Consider the following 26,674-nt stretch of genomic DNA (forward strand, 5'->3'; position numbering starts at 1 on the left):
TGAAAATGGCCAGTCTCCGCCCAGAAACACCCACTTCCTGTCAATCACACTACAATCACTCAAACGATGAAAAACCGTAGTTCGACCGTGAGTAAATCTACTAAGTTTTGTGCTAAAATACTTAGCGCATGCGCGATGCGTACCATGCGCATTTTAGCACTAATCGCTCCATTGCGAAAATCGGCGACGAGCGAACAACTCAGAATGACCACCAATGACCCTTATGCCTGTTGTAAGTACTAGGCCTTTTTCCTGTATCTCCTTCCACATAGTGCTTGATGTGGGGAAATGCTCAAAAAAGGCTCCGTATTTTTTTAATATTTTCTTTACACGTGGAGTAAAAAGCCCTTGCTACTGTACTGTCACATCTTGAATGCACATAAAGATCTTTAATCCCTGTGGAAAACCTTCTTGTCTGCAACAGGGAAAATGTGGTACAATCAGTGGCAAACGCAGAGGATTTTTAGAGGGGGGTTTCCAAATGTCAGTCCACAATCTCCCACTCTACAGAATGTTGAGCAAGTGCGGGAATCTGGGGAGCGGCAGAAGAACCTAGTACTGACCCTGGACATTAATGTGAACAGTGGTCTTTTTATACACTGGATACTATATGGAATACATTATTATTTATCACTATAGATGGTCTCTAGTATAGACTGTATCAAACAAAGTGGTCAGGAAAAGGTTAAACATATCATAATAAATTAATGAGTTAATACACAAACATAATAGAACCAGTACTGCAATTTCTAAGCACACATTCTCCCACCTCGTGGTAAGGCTCCTGTCTCTTCTTCCTGGTAGCTACTCTCTGGTCCAGAGCACTGATGGAGGACTCAGATCCACACACACAGAAAACTTGGTAGAAGAAGCTACTACCACTGGGCACGTGCAGTGGTAAACGGGTGATGTGGCGCTAGCTCTAGTAATCATATTATATACCATTGCTATTGTTGCCATAATGTGAGCCACTTGCCAAGAGGAGGGGGGTTTCCGTGCAACCGGAAGCCCCCCCTGCGTTTGCCTATGGGTACAATCGATCTGTGCTGGAGATCTCTCGGCGGTACTGAATTGGTTTTGCAAAATGATCATTTCAAAAGTTGTCTCCAGCAGATCTAAAGGGGCATGTTTTTGGATTTCAGGATCCAGGAGATGCCCATCCTCAAGGCAGCCAAAGAAAACGATGTGGATCTGCTGAGGGAGATCTTTGCATCAGAAAAATGCGATCCTTTCCAGAGAGGCAAGTACAAAAGCTTAGTGAGGAGGACTCATGGTATGTTGCAGAAGGTAACTGGAAAAAAGAATAAAAAAGAAAAATATTGTTACCGATTTCAACCAGTCAGATTCTAGTTTCATGGTTCTATTACAGCAGAGCCGGCCCTAACCAATATGATGCCCTAGGCAAGATTTTGGCTGGTGCCCCCTAGCACCACCGCTAGTTCTGCAGGAGATGCCTGGCATGAGTCAGCTGGCAGCTCTGCTAACGTCGGTCGCCTTTTGTTTATGAAAATGCATCATAATATTTGCATTACTATGTGGCTAGGATGCACAAGCAGCTTCTGCTGATTAAAATGATATGCAGCATGCCTATATTCTGTGTGCGACTGCGGCTGTATCTGCATACGAAATGCTACATTACAGTGATTTACAGGACTACACTGCAACGTAGCATTTCGTATGCAGATACAGCTGCAGTCACACACAGAATATAGGCATGCCTCATATCATTTTAATCAGCAGAAGCTGCTGGTGTCCCTAGGCATTTGCCTAGTTTGCATATGCCTAAGGCCGGCTCTGTATTACAGAATAAAATGTTGATTGCCGACATGTAGTCCAAGTTGATATTCCACTTGCCCAAATATGGTCCCTATATTCTGTTTATCTATGTTGTCAATGCCGACATACAGATGGAGCCCTGCTCATCTATCCTTTTAGTAGGATTACAGAGCAGTCTGATGTAATGATTTAATCCCCTGCTGCATTGTTCTCTCTGTATTGTATTGCAGCTGAGAACAATAGATGAAAGGGTTATGCTAATAAGCCTTGGTGCACCCAGACGCAACACAGAAGGCAAGATGAGAGAGGCTCCATCTGTAATATGCCACACCCCAGGGTTAGCTGCCTTCAGCTGCCAGAAGCAGGGAGAAAGAGATAACGTACAAGGATAAATTGTGAATGTGGGTCTTGTTCCTGTTGGCATTGGCTCATGGGTCCAGGCTAGGGATGAAGGAAGAAGTGAGGTAGAAACAATGAAATGAAGGGAGCGAGAAGAGAGGATTATAGAGAAAGCAAAATGAAATGGTCTCGTTTATGGTTGCACGCAGCTCGTTATTGTCAATGGATTTAGACATTTTTAGCAATGTGCATACTCTGTGATTGAGCGTATGCAACTACTGTACATGCAATTCCGAGCCCTGAAATACTGTACCTACAATCAAAATAGTGACGGTCAAGATCCCGACAACTATTGACCGACATTTAAAATACCGACAAGGTCAAAATACCGAAATTTAAAATGTCGATAAGTCAAAAAGTCGACACAAGTTTTTCATTGTTTTTGTGTGTGTATGTTGACATATGTCAACATGGACACCATATAAGTGTACCACGTCCCCTCGCATCGCTCGCTGCGCTCGCCATGCTTCGGGCATGGTGCCTCACTGCGCTCGACACACTACTATATTCCCCCTCCAGGTCCACTGGGATGGTAAAGCATGAACAAGTCGGTTTCAACGGAAAAAATCATGAAAAACTCTTGTCAACTTTTTGACCTGTCAACATTTTAAATGTTGGTATTTTGACCTTGTCTGTGTTTTAAATGTCGGTATTTTGACCTTGTCGGGATTTTGACCATCGGGAATTTGATTGTAGGTAAATTGACCGCATCCCCCTACACAACTGAACTGCATCTGCATTTGGTGCTTGGTAACAGGGTGTTTGCACAGGTTAGGTGTTCTGAGGGCATATGATGGCCATGTAGGAGTAATTGTGGGCTATGGTGAGATTGTAGAGTGGCAGTACATCCAGATAGTGCAGGAGAGTGCAGTTTGCAGCTTCTGCAACTTGTACACATGGTCCAGGGCTCTGACAGTGTCAGCGGGTCCAGCAGCAGAACAGAGATGATTCTCACTAGTGCTTAAAGTGGGCCTAGAGAGGTGGTGGAACTACCCCCCCTTCCCCCAGCGCCCATGCAAAAGGTTTCAAAAAGAAAGGGGCGTGGTCACACAATAGTAATAATGCCCACAGTAGTAGTACACATAATACACATAATGCCCACAGTAGTAGCACCCCATAATACACATGGGGGGTCATTCCGAGTTGTTCGCTCGCAAGCTGCTTTTAGCAGCTTTGCACACACTAAGCCGCCGCCTACTGGGAGTGAATCTTAGCTTATCAAAATTGCGAACGAAAGATTAGCAGAATTGCGAATAGACACTTCTTAGCAGTTTCTGAGTAGCTCCAGACTTACTCGGCATCTGCGATCAGTTCAGTCAGTGTGGTTCCTGGTTTGACGTCACAAACACACCCAGCGTTCGCCCAGACACTCCTCCGTTTCTCCAGCCACTCCCGCGTTTTTCCCAGAAACGGTAGCGTTTTTTCACACACACCCATAAAATGGCCAGTTTCCGCCCAGAAAAAACCCACTTCCTGTCAATCACATTACGATCACCAGAACGAAGAAAAAACCTTGTAATGCAGTGAGTAAAATACCTAACTGCACAGCAAATTTACTTGGCGCAGTCGCACTGTGGACATTGCGCATGCGCATTAGCGACTAATCGCTCCATTGCGAGAAAAATATAACGAGCGACCAACTCGGAATGACCCCCATAATGCCCACAGCAGTAGCGCCCCTTATACAATGCCCAAAGTAGTAGTGCTCCTTATCCAATGTCCACTGTACTGGTAGTGCCCCTTATATAGAGCCCATTGTAGTGGTGCCCCTTATGCAATGCCCCCAGCAGTAGTGCCCCTTATGTCCCCAGGAGTGATGCCCCTTATGAAGTGCCCCCTTTACAATGCCCTCATTAGTAGAGCCCCCATTAGTAATGCCCTTAATGGTAATGCCCCTGTGTAGTATTTCCCCCAGTAGTAATGCTCCCAGTAGTTTAGCCCCCAGTGGTAATACCCCTGCAGTTATGACCCCAGTAGTTAACCCCCCTTTAGTTTAGCCTCCCAGTGGTAATGCCCTCAGTAGTTTAGACCCTGTAGTTTTGCCCCCCCCCCCTGTAGTTTAGCCCCCAGTGGTAATGCCCCCTGTAGTTTAGCCCATGCAGTTATGCACCGCAGTAGTTTAGCCCCCATGTAGTTTGCCCCCAGTAGTTAGCCCCCATTAGTAATGCCCCCAGTAGTTTAGCGCCCCTGTAGTAATGCCCCCAGTAGTTTAGCCCCCTTGTAGTTTAGCACCTGTAGTTATGCCCCCAGTTTAGCCCCTGTAGTTATGCCCCCAGTAGTAATGCCCCCTGTAGTTTGTCCCCTTGTAGTTTGCACCTTGTAGTTAAGCCCCCAAGTAGTAATGCCCCAGTAGTTTAGCCCCTAGTAGTTTACCCCCCCTGTAGTTTGCCCCCTTGTAGTTTAGCACCCTTGTAGTTTAGCCCCAAGTAGTAATGCCCCTGTAGTTATGCCCGCAGTAGTAATGCCCCCCTGTTGTTTGCCCACAGTAGTTTGTCCCCTTGTAGTTTGTCCCCAGTAGTTTGCCCTCTTCTACTGTAGTTTGCCCCAGTAGTTTGCCCCCTTGTAGTTTGCCCCCAGTAGTTTGCCCTCGTGTAGTTTGCCCCCAGTAGCGTGGCCCCTTGTAGTTAGCCACCAGTAGAAGCACGGCTAATACACTCACACATATGTAAAAAAAAACAAAAAACATAATCACCAAGCCCCGCTCCCGTGTCCGACCGCTGCAGTCCTCCTGGCGTCCGCTCCTCGGCACTATGGGAGAGACGTCATGATGTCTCTCCCATAGCGCACACAGACAGAGCCGGAAGCTGGAGCTCAGTAGTGAGCTCCTGCCGCCGGCTTCCGCTGTGGAGAGGGAGCCGGGCGCCCACTGGTAACACAATCTCAGCGGGCGCCCGGCATCTCCCTGCGGCGCCGGGCACAAATCGGGTTAGCGGGTTAGGTGAGCCGGAGGAGGCGGAACTGTGTTCCGTCTCCAAGTGGAGCTGACGGAACACCAGTTTCGCCCCATTCCGGCTCACTTTAACCCGATTTCCACAAAGGACACACAATGGAGGATAGATGAGCATGACCACATCTGTATTTTGATGAAACCTCTCTGTGCTACGGTGTCATTTACAATAAATACTATAGATTGTTCACTGCAGAATAAGACTCAATTGTTTATCTAAGTCATTCATTGACACTGGAGTTATGGAATTAAGAGGACACCTATATTAAGGTCTCTCTGGTGATATTCTGTATAATGTAGTCTTGTCTCCCTGATAATAGGTTGAGAACAGGACTACTGGCCAACTGACAAAGTCCCGACAGATGGGACACACTAAACTAACCCTCCCCTTAACCCTCCCTCTTCGCAGCCTAATCCTAACCCTCACCCCAAACAGCCTAACCCTAACCCTCCCCTCCAGCAGTCTAACACTGCCCCCCACAGCCTAACTCTAACCTTCCTTTCCTACAGCCTAACCCTCCCCTCCACCACGGTCTAACACTGCCCCCACAGCCTAACCCTCCTTTCCTACAGCCTAACTCTAACCCTCCCCCCGCAGTCTAACACTGCCCCCGCCCCACAGCCTAACCCTAACCCTGCTTTCCTACAGCCTAACCCTAACCCTCCTCTCCAGCAGTCTAACACTGCCCCCCCCCCACAGCCTAACTCTAACCTTCCTTTCCTACAGCCTAACCCTCCCCTCCACCACAGTCTAACACTGCCCCCACAGCCTAACCCTCCTTTCCTACAGCCTAACTCTAACCCTCCCCCCGCAGTCTAACACTGCCCCCGCCCCACAGCCTAACCCTAACCCTGCTTTCCTACAGCCTAACCCTAACCCTCCCCTCCAGCAGTCTAACACTGCCCCCCCCCACAGCCTAACTCTAACCTTCCTTTCCTACAGCCTAACCCTCCCCTCCACCACAGTCTAACACTGCCCCCACAGCCTAACCCTCCTTTTCTACAACCTAACTCTAACCCTCCCCCCGCAGTCTAACACTGCCCCCGCCCCACAGCCTAACCCTAACCCTGCTTTCCTACAGCCTAACCCTAACCCTCCCCCCGCAGTCTAACACTGCCCTGCCACCACAGTCTAACCCTAACCCTGCTTTCCTACAGACTAACCCTAACCCTCCCCCCCACAGTCTAACACTGCCCCCACAGCCTAACCATCCTTTCCTACAGCCTAACCCTAACCCTCCCCTCGCAGTCTAACACTGCCCCCGCCCCACAGCCTAACCCTAACCCTGCTTTCCTACAGCCTAACCCTAACCCTCCCCCCGCAGTCTAACACTGCCCCCGCCCCACAGCCTAACCCTAACCCTGCTTTCCTACAGCCTAACACTAACCCTCCCTCCCCGTGGTCTAACCCCCCCCCCCCCCTTCCGCAACCTTACCCCGACCCTCCCTGGCATACTTACATTCGGGATTCCGGCTTTTGTGATTCTGGCGTCATCATTCTGACAGGTGTTAGGATTCTGACCACCAGGACCCCTTCCGCCGGGATACCCACTACATCCCCTGATTTTATATCTATGTTTCTTTTTCTTCCACCAGGAGTATTAGGGGAAACAGCCCTTCATTTGGCAGCCATGTATGACAACCTGGAGGCGGCAGACATCCTGTTAACAGAAGCTCCGTTCCTGCTCAACCTCCCCATGACCTCTGATATCTACCAAGGTTAATTTAATCAATGAATTTCTAAAAACTTCATTAGTCTGCTAGGCCGTCATAGATGTTTAGGTTAAAGAGACATTGATATATACAGTATAGATGAGCGGGTTCGGTTTCTCTGAATCCGAACCCGCCAGAACTTCATGTTTTTTTTCACGGGTCCGAGCGACTCGGATCTTCCCGCCTTGCTCGGTTAACCCGAGCGCGCCCGAACGTCATCATGACGCTGTCGGATTCTCGCGAGGCTCGGATTCTATCGCGAGACTCGGATTCTATATAAGGAGCCGCGCGTCGCCGCCATTTTCACACGTGCATTGAGATTGATAGGGAGAGGACGTGGCTGGCGTCCTCTCCGTTTAGAATTAGAATAGATTAGAGAGACACTTGATTTACTAATTTTGGGGAGCATTAGGAGTACTCAGTAGTGTACAGTGCAGAGTTTTGCTGATAGTGACCAGTGACCACCACTTTTATTTATAATCCGTTCTCTGCCTGAAAAAAGCGATACACAGCACACAGTGACTCAGTCACATACCATATCTGTGTGCACTGCTCAGGCTCAGGCCAGTGTGCTGCATCATCTATTATCTATATATAATATTATATATATCTGTCTGACTGCTCAGCTCACACAGCTTATAATTGTGGGGGAGACTGGGGAGCACTACTGCAGTGCCAGTTATAGGTTATAGCAGGAGCCAGGAGTACATAATATAATCCGTTCTCTGCCTGAAAAAAGCGATACACAGCACACAGTGACTCAGTCACATACCATATCTGTGTGCACTGCTCAGGCTCAGGCCAGTGTGCTGCATCATCTATTATCTATATATAATATTATATATATCTGTCTGACTGCTCAGCTCACACAGCTTATAATTGTGGGGGAGACTGGGGAGCACTACTGCAGTGCCAGTTATAGGTTATAGCAGGAGCCAGGAGTACATAATATATTATATAGTGAGTGACCACCAGACACACAGTGCAGTTTATTTAATATATCCGTTCTCTGCCTGAAAAAAGCGATACACACAGTGACTCAGTCAGTCACATACCATATCTGTGTGCACTGCTCAGGCTCAGGCCAGTGTGCTGCATCATCTATATATATTATATATCTGTCTGACTGCTCAGCTCACACAGCTTATAATTGTGGGGGAGACTGGGGAGCACTACTGCAGTGCCAGTTATAGGTTATAGCAGGAGCCAGGAGTACATAATATTATATTAAAATTAAACAGTGCACACTTTTGCTGCAGGAGTGCCACTGCCAGTGTGACTAGTGACCAGTGACCTGACCACCAGTATATAATATTAGTAGTATACTATCTCTTTATCAACCAGTCTATATTAGCAGCAGACACAGTACAGTGCGGTAGTTCACGGCTGTGGCTACCTCTGTGTCGGCACTCGGCAGCCCGTCCATAATTGTATAAACCAGTGACCTAACCGTGGTTTTTTTTTCTTTCTTTATACATACATACTAGTTACGAGTATACTATCTCTTTATCAACCAGTCTATATATTAGCAGCAGACACAGTACAGTGCGGTAGTTCACGGCTGTGGCTACCTCTGTGTCGGCACTCGGCAGCCCGTCCATAATTGTATATACCACCTAACCGTGGTTTTTTTTTCTTTCTTTATACATACATACTAGTTACGAGTATACTATCTCTTTATCAACCAGTCTATATATTAGCAGCAGACACAGTACAGTGCGGTAGTTCACGGCTGTGGCTACCTCTGTGTCGGCACTCGGCAGCCCGTCCATAATTGTATATACCACCTAACCGTGGTTTTTTTTTCTTTCTTTATACATACATACTAGTTACGAGTATACTATCTCTTTATCAACCAGTCTATATATTAGCAGCAGACACAGTACAGTGCGGTAGTTCACGGCTGTGGCTACCTCTGTGTCGGCACTCGGCAGCCCGTCCATAATTGTATATACCACCTAACCGTGGTTTTTTTTTCTTTCTTTATACATACATACTAGTTACGAGTATACTATCTCTTTATCAACCAGTCTATATATTAGCAGCAGACACAGTACAGTGCGGTAGTTTACGGCTGTGGCTACCTCTGTGTCGGCACTCGGCAGCCCGTCCATAATTGTATATACCACCTAACCGTGGTTTTTTTTTCTTTCTTTATACATACATACTAGTTACGAGTATACTATCTCTTTATCAACCAGTCTATATATTAGCAGCAGACACAGTACAGTGCGGTAGTTCACGGCTGTGGCTACCTCTGTGTCGGCACTCGGCAGCCCGTCCATAATTGTATATACCACCTAACCGTGGTTTTTTTTTCTTTCTTTATACATACATACTAGTTACGAGTATACTATCTCTTTATCAACCAGTCTATATATTAGCAGCAGACACAGTACAGTGCGGTAGTTCACGGCTGTGGCTACCTCTGTGTCGGCACTCGGCAGCCCGTCCATAATTGTATATACCACCTAACCGTGGTTTTTTTTTCTTTCTTTATACATACATACTAGTTACGAGTATACTATCTCTTTATCAACCAGTCTATATATTAGCAGCAGACACAGTACAGTAGTTCACGGCTGTGGCTACCTCTGTGTCGGCACTCGGCAGCCCGTCCATAATTGTATATACCACCTAACCGTGGTTTTTTTTTCTTTCTTTATACATACATACTAGTTACGAGTATACTATCTCTTTATCAACCAGTCTATATATTAGCAGCAGACACAGTACAGTAGTTCACGGCTGTGGCTACCTCTGTGTCGGCACTCGGCAGCCCGTCCATAATTGTATATACCACCTAACCGTGGTTTTTTTTTCTTTCTTTATACATACATACTAGTTACGAGTATACTATCTCTTTATCAACCAGTCTATATATTAGCAGCAGACACAGTACAGTGCGGTAGTTCACGGCTGTGGCTACCTCTGTGTCGGCACTCGGCAGCCCGTCCATAATTGTATATACCACCTAACCGTGGTTTTTTTTTCTTTCTTTATACATACATACTAGTTACGAGTATACTATCTCTTTATCAACCAGTCTATATATTAGCAGCAGACACAGTACAGTGCGGTAGTTCACGGCTGTGGCTACCTCTGTGTCGGCACTCGGCAGCCCGTCCATAATTGTATATACCACCTAACCGTGGTTTTTTTTTCTTTCTTTATACATACATACTAGTTACGAGTATACTATCTCTTTATCAACCAGTCTATATATTAGCAGCAGACACAGTACAGTGCGGTAGTTCACGGCTGTGGCTACCTCTGTGTCGGCACTCGGCAGCCCGTCCATAATTGTATATACCACCTAACCGTGGTTTTTTTTTCTTTCTTTATACATACATACTAGTTACGAGTATACTATCTCTTTATCAACCAGTCTATATATTAGCAGCAGACACAGTACAGTGCGGTAGTTCACGGCTGTGGCTACCTCTGTGTCGGCACTCGGCAGCCCGTCCATAATTGTATATACCACCTAACCGTGGTTTTTTTTTCTTTCTTTATACATACATACTAGTTACGAGTATACTATCTCTTTATCAACCAGTCTATATATTAGCAGCAGACACAGTACAGTAGTTCACGGCTGTGGCTACGTCTGTGTCGGCACTCGGCAGCCCGTCCATAATTGTATATACCACCTAACCGTGGTTTTTTTTTCTTTCTTTATACATACATACTAGTTACGAGTATACTATCTCTTTATCAACCAGTCTATATATTAGCAGCAGACACAGTACAGTAGTTCACGGCTGTGGCTACCTCTGTGTCGGCACTCGGCAGCCCGTCCATAATTGTATATACCACCTAACCGTGGTTTTTTTTTCTTTCTTTATACATACATACTAGTTACGAGTATACTATCTCTTTATCAACCAGTCTATATATTAGCAGCAGACACAGTACAGTGCGGTAGTTCACGGCTGTGGCCTCCTCTGTGTCGGCACTCGGCAGCCCGTCCATAATTGTATATACCACCTAACCGTGGTTTTTTTTTTCTTTCTTTATACATACATACTAGTTACGAGTATACTATCTCTTTATCAACCAGTCTATATATTAGCAGCAGACACAGTACAGTGCGGTAGTTCACGGCTGTGGCTACCTCTGTGTCAGCACTCGGCAGCCCGTCCATAATTGTATATACCACCTAACCGTGGTTTTTTTTTCTTTCTTTATACATACATACTAGTTACGAGTATACTATCTCTTTATCAACCAGTCTATATATTAGCAGCAGACACAGTACAGTGCGGTAGTTCACTGCTGTGGCTACCTCTGTGTCGGCACTCGGCAGCCCGTCCATAATTGTATATACCACCTAACCGTGGTTTTTTTTTCTTTCTTTATACATACATACTAGTTACGAGTATACTATCTCTTTATCAACCAGTCTATATATTAGCAGCAGACACAGTACAGTGCGGTAGTTCACGGCTGTGGCTACCTCTGTGTCGGCACTCGGCAGCCCGTCCATAATTGTATACTAGTATCCAATCCATCCATCTCCATTGTTTACCTGAGGTGCCTTTTAGTTGTGCCTATTAAAATATGGAGAACAAAAATGTTGAGGTTCCAAAATTAGGGAAAGATCAAGATCCACTTCCACCTCGTGCTGAAGCTGCTGCCACTAGTCATGGCCGAGACGATGAAATGCCAGCAACGTCGTCTGCCAAGGCCGATGCCCAATGGCATAGTACAGAGCATGTCAAAACCAAAACACCAAATATCAGTAAAAAAAGGACTCCAAAACCTAAAATAAAATTGTCGGAGGAGAAGCGTAAACTTGCCAATATGCCATTTACCACACGGAGTGGCAAGGAACGGCTGAGGCCCTGGCCTATGTTCATGGCTAGTGGTTCAGCTTCACATGAGGATGGAAGCACTCAGCCTCTCGCTAGAAAACTGAAAAGACTCAAGCTGGCAAAAGCACCGCAAAGAACTGTGCGTTCTTTGAAATCCCAAATCCACAAGGAGAGTCCAATTGTGTCGGTTGCGATGCCTGACCTTCCCAACACTGGACGTGAAGAGCATGCGCCTTCCACCATTTGCACGCCCCCTGCAAGTGCTGGAAGGAGCCCCCGCAGTCCAGTTCCTGATAGTCAGATTGAAGATGTCAGTGTTGAAGTACACCAGGATGAGGAGGATATGGGTGTTGCTGGCGCTGGGGAGGAAATTGACCAGGAGGATTCTGATGGTGAGGTGGTTTGTTTAAGTCAGGCACCCGGGGAGGAGACACCTGTTGTCCGTGGGAGGAATATGGCCGTTGATATGCCAGGTGAAAATACCAAAAAAATCAGCTCTTCGGTGTGGAGGTATTTCACCAGAAATGCGGACAACAGGTGTCAAGCCGTGTGTTCCCTTTGTCAAGCTGTAATAAGTAGGGGTAAGGACGTTAACCACCTCGGAACATCCTCCCTTATACGTCACCTGCAGCGCATTCATAATAAGTCAGTGACAAGTTCAAAAACTTTGGGTGACAGCGGAAGCAGTCCACTGACCAGTAAATCCCTTCCTCTTGTAACCAAGCTCACGCAAACCACCCCACCAACTCCCTCAGTGTCAATTTCCTCCTTCCCCAGGAATGCCAATAGTCCTGCAGGCCATGTCACTGGCAATTCTGACGAGTCCTCTCCTGCCTGGGATTCCTCCGATGCATCCTTGCGTGTAACGCCTACTGCTGCTGGCGCTGCTGTTGTTGCCGCTGGGAGTCGATGGTCATCCCAGAGGGGAAGTCGTAAGCCCACTTGTACTACTTCCAGTAAGCAATTGACTGTTCAACAGTCCTTTGCGAGGAAGATGAAATATCACAGCAGTCATCCTACTGCAAAGCGGATAACTGAGTCCTTGACAACTATGTTGGTGTTAGACGTGCGTCCGGTATCCGCCGTTAGTTCACAGGGAACTAGACAATTTATTGAGGCAGTGTGCCCCCGTTACCAAATACCATCTAGGTTCCACTTCTCTAGGCAGGCGATACCGAGAATGTACACGGACGTCAGAAAAAGACTCACCAGTGTCCTAAAAAATGCAGTTGTACCCAATGTCCACTTAACCACGGACATGTGGACAAGTGGAGCAGGGCAGGGTCAGGACTATATGACTGTGACAGCCCACTGGGTAGATGTATGGACTCCCGCCGCAAGAACAGCAGCGGCGGCACCAGTAGCAGCATCTCGCAAACGCCAACTCTTTCCTAGGCAGGCTACGCTTTGTATCACCGCTTTCCAGAATACGCACACAGCTGAAAACCTCTTACGGCAACTGAGGAAGATCATCGCGGAATGGCTTACCCCAATTGGACTCTCCTGTGGATTTGTGGCATCGGACAACGCCAGCAATATTGTGTGTGCATTAAATATGGGCAAATTCCAGCACGTCCCATGTTTTGCACATACCTTGAATTTGGTGGTGCAGAATTTTTTAAAAAACGACAGGGGCGTGCAAGAGATGCTGTCGGTGGCCAGAAAAATTGCGGGACACTTTCGGCGTACAGGCACCACGTACAGAAGACTGGAGCACCACCAAAAACTACTGAACCTGCCCTGCCATCATCTGAAGCAAGAAGTGGTAACGAGGTGGAATTCAACCCTCTATATGCTTCAGAGGTTGGAGGAGCAGCAAAAGGCCATTCAAGCCTATACAATTGAGCACGATATAGTAGGTGGAATGCACCTGTCTCAAGTGCAGTGGAGAATGATTTCAACGTTGTGCAAGGTTCTGATGCCCTTTGAACTTGCCACACGTGAAGTCAGTTCAGACACTGCCAGCCTGAGTCAGGTCATTCCCCTCATCAGGCTTTTGCAGAAGAAGCTGGAGGCATTGAAGAAGGAGCTAAAAGGGAGCGATTCCGCTAGGCATGTGGGACTTGTGGATGCAGCCCTTAATTCGCTTAACAAGGATTCATGGGTGGTCAATCTGTTGAAATCAGAGCACTACATTTTGGCCACCGTGCTCGATCCTAGATTTAAAGCCTACCTTGGATCTCTCTTTCCGGCAGACACAGGTCTGCTGGGGTTGAAAGACCTGCTGGTGACAAAATTGTCAAGTCAAGCGGAACGCGACCTGTCAACATCTCCTCCTTCACATTCTCCCGCAACTGGGGGTGCGAGGAAAAGGCTCAGAATTCCGAGCCCACCCGCTGGCGGTGATGCAGGGCAGTCTGGAGCGACTGCTGATGCTGACATCTGGTCCGGACTGAAGGACCTGACAACGATTACGGACATGTCGTCTACTGTCACTGCATATGATTCTCTCAACATTGATAGAATGGTGGAGGATTATATGAGTGACCGCATCCAAGTAGGCACGTCACACAGTCCGTACTTATACTGGCAGGAAAAAGAGGCAATTTGGAGGCCCTTGCACAAACTGGCTTTATTCTACCTAAGTTGCCCTCCCACAAGTGTGTACTCCGAAAGAGTGTTTAGTGCCGCCGCTCACCTTGTCAGCAATCGGCGTACGAGGTTACATCCAGAAAATGTGGAGAAGATGATGTTCATTAAAATGAATTATAATCAATTCCTCCGCGGAGACATTGACCAGCAGCAATTGCCTCCACAAAGTACACAGGGAGCTGAGATGGTGGATTCCAGTGGGGACGAATTGATAATCTGTGAGGAGGGGGATGTACACGGTGATATATCGGAGGGTGAAGATGAGGTGGACATCTTGCCTCTGTAGAGCCAGTTTGTGCAAGGAGAGATTAATTGCTTCTTTTTTGGGGGGGGTCCAAACCAACCCGTCATATCAGTCACAGTCGTGTGGCAGACCCTGTCACTGAAATGATGGGTTGGTTAAAGTGTGCATGTCCTGTTTTGTTTATACAACATAAGGGTGGGTGGGAGGGCCCAAGGACAATTCCATCTTGCACCTCTTTTTTCTTTTCTTTTTCTTTGCATCATGTGCTGATTGGGGAGGGTTTTTTGGAAGGGACATCCTGCGTGACACTGCAGTGCCACTCCTAGATGGGCCCGGTGTTTGTGTCGGCCACTAGGGTCGCTAATCTTACTCACACAGTCAGCTACCTCATTGCGCCTCTTTTTTTCTTTGCGTCATGTGCTGTTTGGGGAGGGTTTTTTGGAAGGGACATCCTGCGTGACACTGCAGTGCCACTCCTAGATGGGCCCGGTGTTTGTGTCGGCCACTAGGGTCGCTAATCTTACTCACACAGTCAGCTACCTCATTGCGCCTCTTTTTTTCTTTGCGTCATGTGCTGTTTGGGGAGGGTTTTTTGGAAGGGACATCCTGCGTGACACTGCAGTGCCACTCCTAGATGGGCCCGGTGTTTGTGTCGGCCACTAGGGTCGCTAATCTTACTCACACAGTCAGCTACCTCATTGCGCCTCTTTTTTTCTTTGCGTCATGTGCTGTTTGGGGAGGGTTTTTTGGAAGGGACATCCTGCGTGACACTGCAGTGCCACTCCTAGATGTGCCCGGTGTTTGTGTCGGCCACTAGGGTCGCTAATCTTACTCACACAGCTACCTCATTGCGCCTCTTTTTTTCTTTGCGTCATGTGCTGTTTGGGGAGGGTTTTTTGGAAGGGCCATCCTGCGTGACACTGCAGTGCCACTCCTAGATGGGCCCGGTGTTTGTGTCGGCCACTAGGGTCGCTAATCTTACTCACACAGCTACCTCATTGCGCCTCTTTTTTTCTTTGCGTCATGTGCTGTTTGGGGAGGGTTTTTTGAAAGGGACATCCTGCGTGACACTGCAGTGCCACTCCTAGATGGGCCCGGTGTTTGTGTCGGCCACTAGGGTCGCTAATCTTACTCACACAGTCAGCTACCTCATTGCGCCTCTTTTTTTCTTTGCGTCATGTGCTGTTTGGGGAGGGTTTTTTGGAAGGGCCATCCTGCGTGACACTGCAGTGCCACTCCTAGATGGGCCCGGTGTTTGTGTCGGCCACTAGGGTCGCTAATCTTACTCACACAGCTACCTCATTGCGCCTCTTTTTTTCTTTGCGTCATGTGCTGTTTGGGGAGGGTTTTTTGGAAGGGCCATCCTGCGTGACACTGCAGTGCCACTCCTAGATGGGCCCGGTGTTTGTGTCGGCCACTAGGGTCGCTAATCTTACTCACACAGCTACCTCATTGCGCCTCTTTTTTTCTTTGCGTCATGTGCTGTTTGGGGAGGGTTTTTTGGAAGGGACATCCTGCGTGACACTGCAGTGCCACTCCTAGATGGGCCCGGTGTTTGTGTCGGCCACTAGGGTCGCTTATCTTACTCACACAGCGACCTCGGTGCAAATTTTAGGACTAAAAATAATATTGTGAGGTGTGAGGTATTCAGAATAGACTGAAAATGAGTGTAAATTATGGTTTTTGAGGTTAATAATACTTTGGGATCAAAATGACCCCCAAATTCTATGATTTAAGCTGTTTTTTAGTGTTTTTGGAAAAAAACACCCGAATCCAAAACACACCCGAATCCGACAAAAAAAATTCGGTGAGGTTTTGCCAAAACGCGTTCGAACCCAAAACACGGCCGCGGAACCAAAACCAAAACACAAAACCCGAAAAATTTCAGGCGCTCATCTCTAATATACAGTGCATCCAGAAAGTATTCACAGCGCTTCACTTTTTCCACATTTTGTTATGTTACAGCCTTATTCCAAAATGGAATAAATTAATTTTTCCCCACAAAATTCTACACACAATATCCCATAATGACACAGTGAAAAAAGTTTTTTTGTGATTTTTGCAAATTTATAAAAAATTAAAAACTAAGAAATCACATGTGCATAAGTATTCACAGCCTTTGCCATGAAGCTCAAAATTGAGCTCAGGTGCATCCTGTTTCCACTGATCATCCTTGAGATGTTCCTGCAGCTTAATTGGAGTCCACCTGTGGTAAATTCAGTTGATTGGACATGATTTGGAAAGGCACACACCTGTCTATAAGGTCCCATGCTTAACAGTGCATGTCTGAGCACAAACCAAGCATGAATTGTCTGTAGAACTCTGAGACAGGATTGTCTCGAAGCACAAATCTGGGGAAGGGTACAAAAAAATATATGCTGCTTTGAAGGTCCCAATGAGCACAGTGGCCTCTATCATCCGTAAATGGTAGAAGTTCGGAACCACCAGGACTCTTCCTAGAGCTGGCCGTCAGTCTAAACTGAGTGACCAGGGGAGAAGGGTCCTAGTCAGGGAGGGGACCAAGAACCCGATGGTCACTCTGTCAGAGCTACAGCATTCCTCTGTGGAGAGAGGAGAACTTTCCAGAAGGACAACCATCTTTGCAGCAAACCACCAATCAGGCCTGTATGGTAGAGTGGCCAGATGGAAGCCACTCCTTAGTAAAAAGCACATGGCAGCCTGCCTGGAGTTTGCCAAAATGCACCTGAATGACTCTCAGACCATGAGAAACAAAAATCTCTATAGTCTGATGAGACAAAGATTGAACTCTTTGGCGTGAATGTCAGACATCATGTTTGGAGGAAGCCAGGCACCGCTCATCACCAGGCCAATACCATCCCTACAGTGAAGCATGGTGGTGGCAGCAACATGCTGTGGGGATATTTTTCAGCGGCAGGAACTGGGAGGCTAGTCAGGATAGAGGGAAAGATGAATGTAGCAATGTACAGAGACATCCTGGATGAAAACCTGCTCCAGCGCGCTCTTGACCTCAGACTGGAGTGACGGTTCATCTTTCAGCAGGACAACGACCTTAAACACACAGTCAAGATATCAAAGGAGTGGCTTCAGGACAACTCTGTGAATGTCCTTAAGTGGCCCAGCAAGAGCCCAGACTTGAATCCGACTGAACATCTCTGGAGAGATCTGAAAATGGCTGTGCACCGACGCTTCCCATCCAACCTGATGGAGCTTGAGAGGTGCTGCAAAGAGGAATGGGCGAAACTGCTCAAAGATAGGCGTGCCAAGCTTGCGGCATCATTTTCAAAAAGATTTGCAGCTGTAATTGCTGCCAAAGGTGCATCAACAAAGTATTGAGCAAAGGCTATGAACACTTATGTACATGTGATTTCTTAGTTTTTTATTTTTAATAGATTTGCAAAATCTAAAAAAAAATGTTCACGTTGTCATTATGCGGTATTGTGTGTAGAATTTTGAGGGGAAAAATGTATTCATTCCATTTTGGAATAGGGGTGTAACATAACAAAATGTGGAAAAAGTGAAGCGCTGTAAATACTTTCCGGATGCACTGTACAGCTCTTCACTCCCATATTAATTAGTGCACTTAGGCCATACTTGCCTACCTGACCCTCTCCATGAGGGAGAAAATTCTCTGTTCCTGGACTTTCCTGGTAATATATGATTGCCATCACCTGTGGTGAAACACCTTTCTTATCAATTAACTAGCTCACCAGAGGTGATGGCAATCATACATTACCAGGAAAGTCCAGGAACAGAGCATTTTCTCCCTCATGGAGAGGGTCAGGTAGGCAAGTATGACTTAGGCCCTCATTCCGAGTTGATCGCTCGCTGCCGATTTTCTCAGCGCAGCGATCAGGTGAAAAAACGGCATTTATGCGCATGCGCATAGTACGCAGCGCGCATGCGCTAAGTACTTTCACACAAAACTTTGTAGTTTAACACAAGCTTGAGCAACGCTTTTCAGTCGCTCGAGTGATCGTAGAGTGATTGACAGGAAATAAGTGTTTCTGGGCGGCAACTCAGCGTTTTCGGGGAGTGTGCTGAAAAACGCAGGCGTCACGGATAAAAACGCAGGCGTGCCTGGGGAAACGGGGGAGTGGCTGGCCGAACGCAGGGCGTGTTTGTGACATCAAAGCAGGAACTAAACTGACTGAGGTGATCACAATCTAGGAGTAGGTCTGGAGCTACTCAGAAACTGCAGGAAAATTTTTGCGCGCAATTCTGCTAACCTTTCGTTCGCACTTCTGCTAAGCTAAGATACACTCCCAGAGGGCGGCGGCTTAGCGTTTGCACTGCTGCTAAAAGCAGCTAGCGAGCGATCAACTCGGAATGAGGGCCATAGTAACCCCACATGATCATTAGTACACAGTCACCGTGTACCTGATAGTTTATAAGTGCACAGAATTACTCAGTCGTTGTAATGAGCACTTGCAGTAGTGTTGGGCGGGCATAGAGAAGCTATAAGCTTCTTGTTTATCACTTCCCAGACTTTGTCAATATCGCATGTCCTATCCCTTCACTGGCAAACGCAGGATTTCTAGAGGGGGGTTTCCAAATGCAGCCCATAATATCCCACTCTGTAGAACACTGGAGCAAGTACGGGAGTCTGGGGGAGAAGTATAAGAACCCAGTAATGACCCTGTACATTAATGTAAACATTGGTCTTTTTATACACTGTATACTGTATGGAAAATAGTAATATTTAACACTATATATGCAGAATACTGCACTTTCTAAGCACACATTCTCCCACCTCATGGTAAGGCTCCTGTTTCTTCTTCCTGGTAGCTACTCTCTGGTCTAGTGCACTGATTGAGGACTCAGATCCACACAAACAGCACACTTGGTAGAAGAAGCTTCTACCACTGGTCATGTCTCTTAAACTGCATGATATGGTGGCAGCTCTAGTAATTGTATTATATATTATTGCTACTGTCATAATTTGAGCCACTTGCCAAAAGAAGGAGGGGTTTCCGGGCAACTGGAAACCCCCCCTGCGTTTGCCTATGCCCTTCCTGCCAACTAATTTTCTTCTTGTTGCCCCGAATTCTCCTTTGTTACAGGACAGACAGCGCTGCACATTGCCTCTGTCAATCAAAACATGAATCTGGTGAAGATGATGATACAGAGAGGAGCCGACGTTTCTACTCCCAGGGCCACTGGCAAATTTTTCACTTTGAAGCCTAAGAATCTCTTCTATTTTGGTATATAGTGAGCAAATCATTTCCAAACTGTCCAATAATAACATTGTGGGCCCGATTCTGAGTCGGTCGCATCGCCAGTGCCGGGCGCAGTGGAGCGATGTTGCATATTGTGGGAGTGTCGGAGGCATGTCGCCACTAGTGGTTGCATTCACCGCTGAGAATGGCTCACACAGGAGTCCAGACGGAGAATCTGCATCTGAACAAGGCCGGGGCAAGGTTCAATGGTGCGACTGATTGTGGTGTCTGTAGTTGCGCCAAGCGGTATTAAAGCATCTGCAGACACATTCATACTCACCGATGTACATCAGATATGAAGTCACAGATGACGCATGGACACGGCTGCATCCGATTCAGAATCAAGCCCTGTATCTTTATTTATACCTATGATATGTACGAACAGCATTGCAATGCCTTTGGGGGTGATATACATAGATCTACAGTGTCTAGGAAGACAGTCATTAGGTCCACCCCATATGGTTGACATGCATAAGGTTGACAGGGACAAACAGAAGACAGGTAAAAGGTAGACAGAGGGTAAGGTCGACAGGGTCAAACGGTCGACATGGCAATGATCGACAAAAATGGTCGACGACAATTTTTATTTTTTGCGTTTTTTTGAATGTCATCATACGTGACTACCATCAGTACAAATGTGTACCCTAGCGGGCTCACTTCATTCACCACGGGCAAGGTGTCTCACTCTGCTACCGCTTGTAAAATTTGTGTGTCTACCACTGGGATGTCGACTTTTTGAACCTGTCGACCTCAATGTGTGTCGCTCTTTCATCTGTTGGCCTTTTGTACCTAATGCATGTCAACCACATGGCGTCGACCTATTGACCGTTGACCTAGACACTGTCGACTTATCATCATGACACCATGCCTCTATCTGCCAACAGAAATTTTGTTTACATCTTGGTCTCCTCAATAATATCTCGCACACTAAGCAGGGGCCTAGCTAGACCTACGGGGCCTGATAGCAAAACTTCCACAGGCCCCCTCTCCCCCCCTACCATGCAGTATTTAATGTGGGGCAGGCATTCACCAGTGGCAGCATCGATGGCAATTGCCCCTCCCCCTAATACACAGTCACGCAGCATTGGGCACAGGGTGAGCCTCAGCCAGCCATATACAGCCTTTATTTGCATAAAGATAGCAAATAACATAAACATTACATGTGCAACTGTGTTGCAACACAGCTATAACAGAATACACCACAAAACAATCATTCATACATTATAGCACATTAAGGGGTCTATTCAAAAAGCAGTGAAAAGTGTGGAGAAGTGAGCCAGTGGAGAAGTTGCCCATGGCAACCAATCAGCATTGAAGTAACATTTATCATTTGCATACTATACAATTGCACGAAACAGCTGATTGGTTGCCATGGGCAACTTCTCCACGGGCTCACTTCTCCATTCTGTTGCACAGCTTCATGAATAGACCCCTAAAAAACATATGGCATAAGATATCCTAGTACACTATGCCTCATTCACTGTACTATACACTCATTACTTAATCAAGACAAAAGTCAACAAGGTCAGTGGGTGTGGCGGAGGAAAAGGGTGAGGGAGTGAATCACATGCCCAAAGCTTTATTGAAGGACAGACATATAAGGGAAGGGTTCATACAGTAAATAGAAGAACATGAACAAAACATGAGACAATATAAAAGAAAGGGGGGTGGGAGTCACAGGCCCAAACCTTATTTGAACAGTCACACTTGGGGAGAAGGGTGTTTAATCCTGTCCATGATGGAATAGTTTCTTAGCAGGCTGTGGATCAGCCGGCAACAGTCCTGGATAGACATTGTCACATTGCTGTTCTCCAACCCCGCTTACCTCACCCAGGGCTGTAGCTATTCCTCATGGGATGTCCCCGCTGTTTAGATTCCAAACATGGATTCCAGATGGCAGCGTTTCCAGAGAAACAGCACCGGCATACAGAAGGTGCTGCCATGTTGTCTTTCATAATATAATAATTCTGCTCCTATCCTGGACTTCATTATTACATATTACCCCTACAGCCAATCTGCTCCCTGAGTGTCCTATTTCAGTTCCCCAAGTTCACTAGCACATTGCCAGAACAACTTATCTCACCACTAGTTCCTGGTTCTTGGTCAGTAGCACCATCTGCTGACTTCATCTGCCTGTCAGCTGGCAATAACATATGTGATATAACCACAGCCAGGATTGCGTCACCTGGCCAGTGATGTCTGACCACTGACATCGTTCCAGAACTCAAATCCAAGAACGGTTTGCAAGCGGAATTCCGGGGTGCATGTGCTGGAACTAAATTTGCAAGGAGGACAGACTGCTTCCCCTTCCAATTATACAAGATTATGATCATTCCCTCCCTCAGTGAAGTAGGCATCTTGCCATCCACCACCATCTCCTCATAAAGCTCTAACAGGTCCGGGTCAATGAGATTCTACAGAGCTATATAGAGCTCCACTGGGAGACTATGCCTGCCTTGCCTAAAGGATCTAGAGGCTCAGTGCACCTCCTCCAACACCAAGAGGGGACCCAGGGCTGCTTTACCGGCAGGATCAATAGTGTTAGCGATACCTGACAGGAACTTAGCTGCATCATTGTCACTTGTCTTAGGGGAGTAGAGGTCACTGTAGTAGTCTCTGATTACTCTCAAGATGCCCTCTTTCTACTGTCTAGGAATACTGGTCTCATCTCGCATATGGCCAGAATGGAGTTTCCTGAAAAAGAGTTACATTTTTCACCTTTCTCCAGCTTATTCACCTTGAAACAGAAGATGACATGTCTGGATTTCTCGTCAAAGTACCTCTTGGCCTCCTCTAGATCATTTTTCATGTCCCAGCCACTCCAGTTGAGGTCCTGCATGGACTGCAGTTGTCTTTGCAGCCTTCTAAAGTTCCTATTTCTGTCATACACCTGTTGTCTACCTTTAGACTGAAAGAAACTGTGAATGTTGACCTTAACATATTCCCACCAGTCACTCAGTCAAAATAACATTTTTAAATTTCCATGTGATGTAGGCATCCTTCATCTCCACTAGCATATCCTACTTTTCCAACAAAGCACCTGGTCCAGGATGAAAACTATTGCCCAGGACTCCCTGGAAGAGAATGACACTGTGCTCAGAGTAGAAGCAGGGAACCATTGCATGTCTATTCTTCTTCACTGCCCATGAAGTCAATGCAGGAACGCACTGAGCCATTGGGGTGGCTCTAAGTGTAATTTACGGAGCCCATAGTATCTCACAATGATGCTTTGGTTACCATTTGTTTGAGCAGGTTAGATCTGACATCTATCCTAGCAGTGCTGCTTGTGCTTCGTCCATCCTTCTCTATGTCGACATTGAGATCTCCTACCATCACTACCGCCCAAGTAGCTGTAGCTGCAGCTGCAGGGTCTCTAAAAGCTCCAAATGCTCATTCTTTCCAAGGGGTGCGTACATGCAAATTAGCCTGCCCAGGAGCAGTCTATAATAGCAATCTGCTGCAAACACCTGAACAGAATCTAGCATGAAGAGGCTCCTCCTAATAAGAATGGTGACCCCTGCAGACTTACACTCACTCCCACCAGACCAATAGGAGGGCCCATCAGACCACGGCATGTGCAGATGTCTGTGGGACCTAGAGAAAGGAAGAGAGCATCCGCACTACATATACACAACACATTTCTGACTATCCAAAAAGCTGAACATTGATGGTATCCTAAACATGTCTTTAATACTCCTCACTTTATTAGTAAACAGGGGAAAAAACACCATTAGTCGTGGGAAAAAGAGGTTGGGTTATCAGTACAACATTCAGTTACACTCATGATGGGAGTGGCTTCTACTGGCTTGGCTGCTGGGTCACCGTGTTGGGGTGGCATCATGTTGTTCTCTTCTAGTTGGCCAATGAGGCACATGGTTGGCAGTCTTTAGGAACTCATCTACAGTACCTCGATCTCTTCAGTGTCATAATCCATCTCTGCCACAATGCTCTCCAGCAATGCTTCCAGATCCTGTGGGAGTAGGTACTGGGCAGGCTTGATCGCCTGTTTCTTGGAATGGTTGGGGGTCAGCATCAGGACTGTCTAATTCCTTCCTCTTCCACTTTGATTGTTCTTTACTAGCAGTGGGCACAAGGGTGGGAAACTCTTTCAGGGAGAGGGGGTGGGGATGGGGGTAGGAGAGAGATGGGGATGGAACAGAGAGGGGGGTTGTGCCAGCAGTGGGGAGGGCGGTTCCTATCTAAGTGGGTGGAAGAGGGGAGGGAAGGGTGGGGGTGGAAGAGCTCTCATGAACCTAGTGGGAAATTCGTCACTGAATCAGGCTCACTGTCTTCAAAACTAATGTCAAACTTGGAAATTGTTGGCAACAGTGGTTCATTTGCCCCTAATAAGCGCTGTTTCTAGACATCCCATCATGATTGAAAAACTGGCGTCTCTTGGAGAGTAATAGCTAAGCTCTGATTAGCATGTCCTGTTATTTAACCATGGTGAATACAGTATGCTTAGTTTCCATCCGTCCATTATAATGGTCTATCCGGCGACAATAATATATTGATACACTGTCATTTTTGTTCTTCAGGGGAACACATTTTAAGTTTTGCTGCTTGCGTGGGAAATTTCAACATTGTCAAGAAGCTTGTGGAGAATGGGGCCAACCTTCGTGCTCAGGACTGTTGGGGTGAGAGATAATGAAGTGATATTACATCCTTCATACAACAATGAAGTTTGTGTTGTCATTCTCAGACTGACCGCTCCCTACTTGCAGGAAACACCGTTCTGCATATTCTGACCCTGCAGCCCAATAAGTCGGTGTCCTGCCAGATGTACGATCTCCTCCTGTCTCTAGACTCAGAGCAGAAGTACCCTCGCCTGGACAAGGTTCAGAATAACCAGGGTCTCACACCGCTCAAGATGGCTGCGGCTGAAGGCAACGTCACTGTGAGGGCTTTTTCTACACTTCTTCTAGGTGGACAGTAGGGGGCAATTACATCAAACAAACAAGCAAACCCCCAGTCAGGCTTAACTAATAAAAGACCATGAAAGATAGATGCATCAAACCTTCGAGACAGAAAAGTCTAGCTATTATTTATCTAACACAGGGGTCTATGTACTAAGCATTGGAGAGAGATAAAGTGGAGAGAGATAAAGTACCAGCCAATCAGCTCCTAACTGTCATATTATAAGCAGGGTTTGAAAAATGACAGTAAGGAGCTGGTTGGCTGGTACTTTATCTCCATTCACTTTATCTCTCTCCCCAAGGCTTAGTACATAGACCCCAATAGCTATAAAATGAGACTTAAAAGCTGTTTTGTTGCTATGAGCAACTTCTCAACCTTATCTCTCTTGAAGGTTTGATACATCTCCCTCTGTGGGAGATGTATGGCTATCAAATGCATTTTTGCATATGATAACATAATTACATAAATTTGCAAAAATACTTAGGATGACCATAATTACGATTATAAAACAAAAAGCAGTGTGTGTGTGTGTGTGTGTGTGTGTGTAAGTGTGTGTGCAGAGGGTGGGTAGTAGAGTACAGGCTGGGTAAGAGAGACTCGCTAAGGGGGGTATCCTATTAGCTGCAACAACGCAGTTTCATGATAAAAACAGGGACTTTTATAACAATTGTAAAAACTTGGTATCCAATTAGCTGTGAAAATTTATCAACGAAAAGTCTCCATAGGTTTTATCGCAAATTTGCTTTCACCATCTCTGAATAGGTGATAAGTACAGTAGTGCAAAATCCCTATTTTAAGGTTAAAAAAAATATGGGGATTTGGTTCAGAACCCCTGGGACACCCCCCTGAATAACTAATTAGGCACTCAAGAGTTTTTAATTCTTTTTAATTGGCTAATAATTATGTCATTTTTGGAGTCAAACAGATGGAAATTGGGGTACTGTACATAAAATATATGGGACAGGTATATTGGGGTGCTTTATGATTGGGACAAGTGTTAGGCTTGCAGATTGGAGTAGTCGTTTTGTTAATAAATGTTTTTTAAAGTGTCTATAAATGGGATTAGTATGATTTACCTACAATCAAAATTCCGACGGTCAAAATACCGACAGCAATTGACCGATGGTCAAAATACCGACAAGGTCAAAATACCGACATGGGCAAAGTACCGACATTTAAAATGTCGACATGGTCAAAATACCGGCATTTAAAATGTCGACAAATCAGAAGTCGACACAAGCTTTACAAAAAATGGGTGTGTGTGTCAACATAGGTTGACATGGACACCATATAAGTGTACCGCGTCCTGTCGCATGGCGAGCGATTCAGGCACTATTATATTCCCCCTCCAGGTCCACTGGGATTAAAAAAAAAAATGCATATAACAGCCATTTGATACAATTTAAGTACACAAAATAGTCTTATTATGACCATTAATAAACTTCTATAATGTTTTTCTATTTTGGTTTGGCTTTTTTCCCCATTTTCTACTATATATATCTCTGGTTTTGCCGGCTAGGATTATTGCGCAAATCTTGTTTTCAGGATTCTGGAAAAGGATAGGTAGAAAAATGGGAGTGTGCATACCCCAATAAGCTGGTTTAGCTGCAACTTTTGTGCGATAGGTGCAAAAAGTTGACCTGGGATAAATTGACGCATTTTCACAGCTAATAGGAAACTCCCCTAAGGCTTGAAGAAGCCAGCAATGATCAGGAGTAGTGAGCCTGTAACCACTAAGTGACGAGCATACAGGATTAGAGTAAACGGTTGGAAAAAATAAGATTTTACTTACAGGTAAATCTATTTCTCGTAGTCCGTAGTGGATGCTGGGGACTCCGTAAGGACCATGGGGATAGACGGGCTCCGCAGGAGACATGGGCACTTTAAGAAAGAATTTAGATTCTGGTGTGCACTGGCTCCTCCCTCTATGCCCCTCCTCCAGACCTCAGTTAGATAAACTGTGCCCAGAAGAGCTGACAGTACAAGGAAAGGATTTTGTTAATCCAGGGCAAGATTCATACCAGCCACACCAATCACACCGTATAACATGTGATAACAACCCAGTCAACAG

General features: G+C 46.2%; 1 protein-coding gene across 1 annotated transcript in view; it reads left to right on the forward strand.

Moving 5' to 3' along the window:
* Window positions 1-1,129: 1,129 nt before the first annotated feature.
* Window positions 1,130-26,674, forward strand: part of LOC135056860 (transient receptor potential cation channel subfamily V member 6-like) — a 71,500-nt gene continuing 45,955 nt past the window's right edge. The window contains exons 1-5 of the mRNA XM_063962534.1: window positions 1,130-1,240; window positions 6,719-6,841; window positions 19,531-19,671; window positions 24,225-24,323; window positions 24,411-24,583. Coding sequence (XP_063818604.1) covers window positions 1,153-1,240; window positions 6,719-6,841; window positions 19,531-19,671; window positions 24,225-24,323; window positions 24,411-24,583 — 624 coding nt within the window. The 5' untranslated portion in view covers window positions 1,130-1,152. The remainder of the gene's footprint in view (window positions 1,241-6,718; window positions 6,842-19,530; window positions 19,672-24,224; window positions 24,324-24,410; window positions 24,584-26,674) is intronic.

This window comes from Pseudophryne corroboree, chromosome 3 (assembly GCF_028390025.1).
Source record: "Pseudophryne corroboree isolate aPseCor3 chromosome 3, aPseCor3.hap2, whole genome shotgun sequence".
Lineage (NCBI taxonomy): Eukaryota > Metazoa > Chordata > Amphibia > Anura > Myobatrachidae > Pseudophryne > Pseudophryne corroboree.